The sequence below is a fragment of the Lottia gigantea genome (genome assembly GCF_000327385.1).
Source record: "Lottia gigantea unplaced genomic scaffold LOTGIsca_167, whole genome shotgun sequence".
Taxonomy (NCBI): Eukaryota; Metazoa; Mollusca; class Gastropoda; family Lottiidae; genus Lottia; species Lottia gigantea.
Window position 1 is genome coordinate 230,846 of NW_008708079.1, and position 9,871 is coordinate 240,716.

At 32.7% G+C, this 9,871-nt stretch overlaps 1 protein-coding gene across 1 annotated transcript in view; it reads right to left on the reverse strand.

The window, feature by feature from the left end:
* Positions 1–528: 528 nt before the first annotated feature.
* LOTGIDRAFT_173652 (hypothetical protein) overlaps positions 529–9,871 on the reverse strand; it is a gene marked incomplete at both ends in the record, with an annotated part of 18,659 nt that continues 9,316 nt past the window's right edge. The window contains 4 exons of the mRNA XM_009051425.1: positions 529–695; positions 2,745–2,871; positions 7,483–7,523; positions 8,066–8,198. Of these exons, the coding sequence (XP_009049673.1) occupies positions 529–695; positions 2,745–2,871; positions 7,483–7,523; positions 8,066–8,198 (468 nt within the window). The remainder of the gene's footprint in view (positions 696–2,744; positions 2,872–7,482; positions 7,524–8,065; positions 8,199–9,871) is intronic.

A 9,871-nucleotide genomic window follows, 5' to 3' on the forward strand; every position in this document is an offset into this window, starting at 1 on the left:
CTTCGGCCTATAATATTACTATAAAATCCATACCACCCAATGCTTAACTCATCACATTCGATACTTCATTATACTCAAACATACCTCATGTTTTGGGGTTTTCTGCTTGGAAACATACCCAGATGAAATACACGGTCGATTTACACCATCATTCATTCTGAAGGGATTGGAATTCATCTTTGATGGTATGTTCTTTAAACAACGGCAATGGGTACAAAAGTTGCTCCAGTATAGGCAAACCTTGTACTAGGTTACCTTGAGCATCAAATAGCATTGAAAATCGGAAATACTTTCTTCAGTACCCAAATGAAACAATATTTCGAGGAGTGGTGGAAAAGATTTCTCCACGACTGTTTTATTATTTGGACCCACTCAGAACCAGATTGGGGTGTATTCAAAATTATCATTAATACTATTCATCCTAGTATTGATTGGAACAAAGTAAAACACAAATATCATTCCTTGATATACTTGTGATTAAATCTGGCATTTTAATAGAAACTGATATATTCTACAAATTGACAGATACTAAACAATACCTTCAGTTTGATTCATGTCACCCAAAATATACCAAAATATCACTTCCATACAACCTGGCCAGACGCATTTGTACCATCGTTTCAAATTCATCCACACGAAACAAACGACTAGATGAGCTTTCCTCCTTTCTTCTGGACAGAAAATATCCACAAACCCTGATCACAGATGGGATTTTGAAGGCTGAGCAATTAACTCTACAAGAATTGCGCACAGTTAAACCAAAAGTGAAAGAGGACAACTTACTAGTCTTTGTTTCAACGTTTAACCCGAGAAACCCAGATTTATCAAATAATAACCCGAGAAACCCAGATTTATCAAATATATTTGTGAATAACTTTCCAATTCTTACAAAAAATCAAAGAATGGAGAGAATAACTGCCAAGTACTCAAATGTAATGGCAAACTCTGCGGGTTATGCAAATATCTGATTGAAGGGTCATCTTTTAAATTCTCAAACATATATATATATATATATCATGGGTGAAACCTTGTATATGCCATATTTGGTCATTTAGACTTTTTGGTACCGTTCGAAAGCTGGTAAAAGCGCATGATCTTGTGATCAAAACCTTGAATTTCTTAGTTTGATTTTAAATAACTCAAAAAGCACTAATTAAATAACACGTATTTAAACAGTCAGATTTAAAACCTCGTAAAATATATTATTATACGAGGTTCAATGTTCCTTTTCTGTAGATGAATATGAAAAACCTTGTATACTGTATTATTATACAAGTTTTTGGTTCAATAGGCAATAGGCCGTAGATTTCAAATTGTTATACGAGGTTTATATTTTCAAAGAATGAAAACCACGTATAGCGGTAAAAAAAATACTAAAAATAAATAATAATTTCAACAAAATAAGCGTAAAAATAGTTTTTTGTGTTTTTCTCGAAAAGTAATTCCGCGTCATTTATCGTTATACGAGGTTTCAAGCGGTCACCCACTATATGCCAGTTATTTATGCTGAGTAATTCCACAAAAATTTTAAAAATCATTTTCAATAACCCAAATACAACAAACAATTAAATCACACAGCTCTAATCAAGGGAAATAAAATTCTTTTAAGCGTTTTTTCCTAAGTCAAGGGAAATAACTCAAAAACCGTTCATCGAAAAATCATCAAGTTCAAACTTGTGCACGATCTCATCAATATAAATGATCACACTAAATCTCATTAAAATCAGTTCAAAACTGTAGTCTCTATGGTGTTCACAAACAAATTTTGACGCATTTTTCCTAAGTCAAGGGCAATAACTCAAAAATCGTTCATCGAAAAAGCGCAAAGTTAGAACTTGTCCGAGATCTTATCAATTCCAATGATCACACCAAGTTTAATCAGAATCGGTTGAAAACTGTAGCTTCAATCCTGCTCATGAACTATTTTTAACAAATTTCAAGGCATTCCAAGTCAAGGGCAATATCTCAAAAACCGTTCATCGAAAATATGTCAAATTCGAACTTGACCGAGATCTTATCAATCTAAAGCATCACACCAAGTTTTATCAAAATCAGATAAAAACTGTAGTCTCTATAGTGCTCACAAGAAATGTTGACGGACGGACCGACGGAGAGAGGCAATGACAATATACAACCACATATTCATGTGGGCGCATAAAAAAAAAGATATGGACAAAAACTAAACTGATTCTGTACAGGTATTGATTTAAGTGTCTCTCTGAATATTTATAATTTTATGTGGCTTCCACAGCCTGTTCAGAATCAGTTTAGTTTTTGTCCATATCTATTTTAGCTCAGGCTGTAGAGTAGGACAGGGCTCTAATATCAAAACAGTACATACATACCAAGATCAGATTCAAAATTATAGTCTGTATTTTATGATAATGCTTGATAATATTCAAACATTTTAGCATGCTGCTTTTCAGTAAATTACTAAAATAATATATACTAGGATGGACAGAAGTTAGTAGATTGACAGAAGTTAGTAGATTGACAGAAGTTAGAAGATTGACAGAAGTTAGTAGAAAGAAGTATAGTTAATGATAACTATATTGTAAGAGTATTTTTCACTGCCTGAAAACACCACAATTTAGAGGTTTTTATTCATGACTAATTGTGTTTTTGTGCACCAGACAACTAGGTCCAAGAATTGTCTATTGACAGACATCTGTTCCTTTGTGTAATGTCTACTACATAGGATATAGACTGTTGGAAATAAACAAGAGTAAAATATTTGTACTAACCTGTTTGAGATATTTGAGCGACAATGTAAGCATCACCTGATTGTGTACCGTAGGAAGAGGTGGAGCTTACAGAATCTAAAGACATAGTGTCTGGAGATTGGTCCATAGGGTCATTTATATCATCTGACTGAAAATAAAAAAACACCTTTTAATTAAATTGCCACATACAAAAATCTAAGACAAATTTAAACAAGTGGTTGCCTAGCAAGATACGCTCACTTTCCTGATACATTTTCAGTATATCAAGGGCAGTCACCTATCTCTGTCAAAATCATACCAAAAATCTAATTTGTGCAAGATATTGGTGATTTAAACAAACACACATTATTTAATAAAATTCTGACATAAGCTGTCACCTCGATCACCAACAAATTTAATACTTTAGTCACTAATAAAAGGTGTGTTTTTACTTCTTTTATTATACAATAACATAGAGTGATAAACCATCTTTTAATTGGTATAAATGTTTAACGATTAGTTTGATTGTGCAACATTTCATGTGGGCTTATATTTAGCCTAGTTTAGGCCCTACACTCTGCACCTGTCCAGTCCTGTCTCATGTAGAATTTGTTAATTTGATCAAGACGATGTTTTTGAAAAGCTATTTATTGATTATTTCACAAATATAATCTCCATCTTTCTTCAAATTTTAAGAATAAGAAGCCCGTAAATTTCCAGCGATTGCAGACAAGATATTTCATGCTGAAATATCGTTAATTTTTAGTGATGAATCGTTATTTTTCCTGCAAAATCAACATAAGTCTACTTATTCTTGCCAATTTATCAGAATAAGAACCACTATTTCCAGCAATTTGAGACAAGACATTTTCTCGTGAAATATAGACCTAGTGTTTTTTTTTTAGTGATGATAATCGTTGTTTTATTTTAGGGTATTATAGAGTTACCTGAAATCTCGGCACAAAAAAGTTATTATAATTAATACGCTATTATTATGAAAAATACATAATTACAGTCCGTATTTTATCTAGGTGCCTACCCCGTTTTTTTTGCGGTCTATCAATATTAAACAGGCATATGATTTTAAACATCTTACAAGAAAAACTCTCCGGCTGACCGCAATCACATTTCTTTTACAATGGAAATTTTACTTCATTTATAGGGTCTTCATAACAATTAACTCGGGTTGAATAGTTAAGACTAAAGAATCTTCATAATTTTATTATTTTCCTGTTATCATTTTTAAAAAAAAAAGGAAATCCAGATGAATTTTAACAATATGTTACATTTCATTTTGTTATTTCAATTCGTTTAAAATATTTTCATATAGGCGTTTAGTTATTAGACTTGTAAAAACAAATCTCCATGCACTTACAAGAAAAACTCTCCAGCTGACCGTAATGTGCATTTAAATTAACATTGTGCTATATATATAGACACAGCTTTATGGAACAACCATCAGCTCTACTTCAGCATCTTAATGCTCAGCATAAGAGGATGAATTTCACCATGGAAGCAGAAGAAGATGACTCTATACCCTTTCTGGATGTGAGAATTAAGTGGTCAGTTGAAGACATGCGTGTATAGGAAACCTACACATACAGATCAGTATGTGAACTACCATTCCAACACCCCCCAACATGTCAAAAGGGCAGCCATCTCAGCACTGGTCAGAAGAGCAAAAAGGATTTGTGACCCAGAATACTTTCAACAAGAATTACAACACATCAAGAAAGTATTTTGCTTGCTCAACAACTACCCTCCAGCCTTTGTACATCAAGCTTTTGATCCGTATTAATGGCAAAACCAACCAAAAGCCTAATCTCAACAGACCATCAACCCGCTTAGCTATCCCATTCATCGGAAAGGTATCATACCAAATCAAGAAGATCCTGAAAAAGTCAGTCGGCATTGAAACAGTGTTCTCTGGCAACTCAACGCTTAAAGATTTGCTCAGAGCCAGTGGTAAATTGAATCCCTCCAACAACCAAAAACCTAATGGATGTGTCTACCAAGTTGACTGCTCCTGTGGAAGTTCTTATATGGGGGAAACAAAGAGATCCCTTGATGTTCGACTCAAAGACCATTAAGACAAGCCCGGCAATGAAGGAACATCTGCTGTGGCTGAACATCTTGCTATGGGAAGGAAAACAGGACATAAAGTCAACTTTGTCAACACCAACATACTGCCAATCAATAAGCACATAGATAAAACCAGGAGACTTCATGAAGCTATCCACATCAGAAGATATCAGCCTGACCTTAACAGAGATGAAGGTGTTCGTTTATCGCATGCAAATGATAAACTTATCAACTTGTAATTATTCATATTCATAATTGTATTTAATAAAAAAAAAATTTCCAACTTTAAGCATAGTTAGTTATATGAACAATGTAATTTCTATTAATAAAAGACTCCAATACCAGCAATAGTTGTTTATTTAATCTTCAATTAATCTTTTTTAATTCATTTACTTTATTTCAATTATTTTACTTAATAAGCCTGTATGTTATTTTAAGAATTATGTACCTCTTATTGTACCTGTTAAAATTTAATGTAATGTATCAATAAACTATTTATCTCTTGTGTGTTCTTAATGATAAGCATTAATGTATATATAGTTTGCCCATCACTTCTTCTCATTATGTGCCTGAGGACGACGGGGGAAACACGTCGAAATGTTGCATAAAACTTTAACAAGTGATTGTTGTTCCATAAAGCTGTGTCTATATATCATACTCACAATTGCTAAATGCCATTCAAAGACTTTATTGTGCTATATAGCGAAACGTCAAAGTAGACCTCTTATAAAATCGTGGCCGTTCTCCATAGCCAGCACAGTGACGTTACCATGTATCCAACTTTAAATTACGTCAGTGTGGGCTCTAGTTCTTATTATATAACTCTATCATTCAGATACTTCTACTAGAGGATAGGATGAGATGTGAATTACACATTTATAGATTAACAGAAAAAGTTACAAAATTTACTTACTGTACTACTTGAAACACAAACTTCTGCTGGCAAATATGAAAAAAAAATATCACAATTAAATAAGCAACAGAGAGAGATTGAGAAAGTTAACAAAAGGCTATTTTGGATGACTGTAAAACCAGAAAACCAGCAAATATAAATGTATCAGTGGATATTTAAGGTCAATAACCTCAATGGTCAAGGTCACAAGATATAAACATTCAAAATGAACAAAATAAATTTCAGATGATAAACAAAAAATGTTATAGATTTGTGTCAAATTGTTAGTAAAATCATAAATTGTGTGATTGGCTGTGCATTTTTGTTTAAAGTAAAACACTGATTTTTGTGACTACTTCTGTTTTTCTACATATTTTTTCACAATTTTAACGTGTTTTGCTATTTTTTAGAGTATTTATGTGGGCATAAAAATCTAACATCATAATAAGAGTGCCAAACATTAAGTTAGCAAAGAATGATACAACATACCTTCATCAATACTAAGAGCATAAACAACTTACCTTCATCAATACTAAGAGCATAAACAACTTACCTTCATCAATACTAAGAGCATTATAAACAACTTACCTTCATCAATACTAAGAGCATAAACAACTTACCTTCATCAATACTAAGAGCATTATAAACAACTTACCTTCATCAATACTAAGTTCATCATAAACAACTTACCTTCATCAATACTAAGAGCATTATAAACAACTTACCTTCATCAATACTAAGAGCATAAACAATTTACCTTCATCAATACTAAGAGCATAAACAACTTACCTTCATCAATACTAAGATCATCATAAACAACTTACCTTCATCAATACTAAGAGCATTATAAACAACTTACCTTCATCAATACTAAGAGCATAAACAACTTACCTTCATCAATACTAAGAGCATTATAAACAACTTACCTTCATCAATACTAAGAGCATTATAAACAACTTACCTTCATCAATACTAAGAGCATAAACAACTTACCTTCATCAATACTAAGAGCATTATAAACAACTTACCTTCATCAATACTAAGAGCATTATAAACAACTTACCTTCATCAATACTAAGAGCATAAACAACATACCTTCATCAATACTAAGAGCATAAACAACTTACCTTCATCAATACTAAGAGCATTATAAACAACATACCTTCATCAATACTAAGAGCATTATAAACAACTTACCTTCATCAATACTAAGAGCATAAACAACTTACCTTCATCAATACTAAGAGCATTATAAACAACTTACCTTCATCAATACTAAGAGCATTATAAACAACTTACCTTCATCAATACTAAGAGCATTATAAACAACTTACCTTCATCAATAATAAGAGCATAAACAACTTACCTTCATCAATACTTAGAGCATTATAAACAACTTACCTTCATCAATACTAAGAGCATTATAAACAACTTACCTTCATCAATACTAAGAGCATTATAAACAACTTACCTTCATCAATACTAAGAGCATTATAAACAACTTACCTTCATCAATACTAAGAGCATTATAAACAACTTACCTTCATCAATACTAAGAGCATTATAAACAACTTACCTTCATCAATACTAAGAGCATTATAAACAACTTACCTTCATCAATACTAAGAGCATAAAAAACTTACCTTCATCTATATTAACAGCATAAACAACTTACCTTCATCAATACTAAGAGCATTATAAACAACTTACCTTCATCAATATTAACAGCATAAACAACTTACCTTCATCAATATTAACAGCATAAACAACTTACCTTCATCAATATTAACAGCATAAACAACTTACCTTCATCAATATTAACAGCATTATAAATAACATACCTCCATCTATACTAAGAGCATCATTAATAACATACCTTCATCAATACTAAGAGCATTATAAACAACTTACCTTCATCAATACTAAGAGCATTATAAATAACTTACCTTCATCAATACTAAGAGCATAAACAACTTACCTTCATCAATACTAAGATCATCATAAACAACTTACCTTCATCAATACTAAGAGCATTATAAACAACTTACCTTCATCAATATTAACAGCATAAACAACATACCTTCATCAATACTAAGAGCATTATAAACAACTTACCTTCATCAATACTAAGAGCATTATAAACAACTTACCTTCATCTATACTAAGAGCATTATAAACAACTTACCTTCATCAATACTAAGAGCATTATAAACAACTTACCTTCATCAATATTAACAGCATAAACAACATACCTTCATCAATACTAAGAGCATTATAAACAACTTACCTTCATCAATACTAAGAGCATTATAAACAACTTACCTTCATCAATATTAACAGCATAAACAATTTACCTTCATCAATACTAAGATCATCATAAACAACTTACCTTCATCTATACTAAGAGCATCCCCATCCTCACTTATACTGTTAGTCAACATGCCTAGTTCAGCTAACAATTTCACATAGTAATTACTCTGTAGAAATTCTTCAAAATACTGTGTGTGCAACAACTGATATACCTACAATAAAATATAAACCTGTTAATTTAGCCTTGTACAGCATAAAATACCTCCAACATATTACACTTGATACTTGCACATATTAGACTTGTCCAGCATGATATACTCCTACATATTAGACTTGTACAGCATGAGATACTCCTACGTATAAGACTTGATATTCCCACATATTAGACTTGTACAGCATGAGATACTCCTACATATTAGACTTGATATTCCCACATATTAGACTTGTACAGCATGAGATACTTGCACATATTAGACTTGATACTTGCACATATTAGACTTGTACAGCATGAGATACTCCCACATATTAGACTTGTACAGAATGAGATACTTGCACATATTAGACTTGTACAGCAAAGAATACCTCCCACATATTAGACTTGTACAGCATGAGATAGTCCTAAATATTAGACTTGTACAGCATGAGATACTCCTAAATATTAGACATGTAAAGCATGAGATAGTCCCACACATTAGACTTGTACAGCATGAGATACTCCTACATATTAGACTTCTACAGCATGAGATACTCGTACATATTAGACTTGTACAGAATGAGATACTCGTACATATTAGACTTGTACAGCAAGAGATACTCGCACATATTAGACTTGTAAAGCATGAGATACTTGACATATAGACTTGTACAGCATGATATACTCCCACATATTAGACTTGTACAGCATGAGATACTCCTACATATTAGACTTGTACAGCATGAGATACTCGTACATATTAGACTTGTACAGCATAGAATACCTCCCACATATTAGAATTAATACTCGCACATATTAGACTTGTACAGCATGAGATACTCGTACATATTAGACTTGTACAGCATGAGATACTCGTACATATTGGACTTGTACAGCATAGAATACCTCCCACATATTAGAATTGATACTCGCACATATTAGACTTGTACGGCATGAGATACTCCCACATATTAGACTTGTGCAGCATGAGATACTCCCACATATTAGACTTGTACAGCATGAGATACTCCTACATATTAGACTTGTACAGCATGAGATACTCGTACATATTAGACTTGTACAGCATAGAATACCTCCCACATATTAGAATTGATACTCGCACATATTAGACTTGTACAGCATGAGATACTCCCACATATTAGACTTGTGCAGCATGATATACTCCCACACATTAGACTTGTACAGCATGAGATACTCGTACATATTAGACTTGTACAGCATAGAATACCTCCCACATATTAGAATTGATACTCGCACATATTAGACTTGTACAGCATGAGATACTCGTACATATTAGACTTGTACAGCATGAGATACTCGTACATATTGGACTTGTACAGCATAGAATACCTCCCACATATTAGAATTGATACTCGCACATATTAGACTTGTACGGCATGAGATACTCCCACATATTAGACTTGTGCAGCATGAGATACTCCCACATATTAGACTTGTACAGCATGAGATACTCCTACATATTAGACTTGTACAGCATGAGATACTCGTACATATTAGACTTGTACAGCATAGAATACCTCCCACATATTAGAATTGATACTCGCACATATTAGACTTGTACAGCATGAGATACTCCCACATATTAGACTTGTGCAGCATGATATACTCCCACATATTAGACTTGTACAGCATGAGATACTCGTACATATT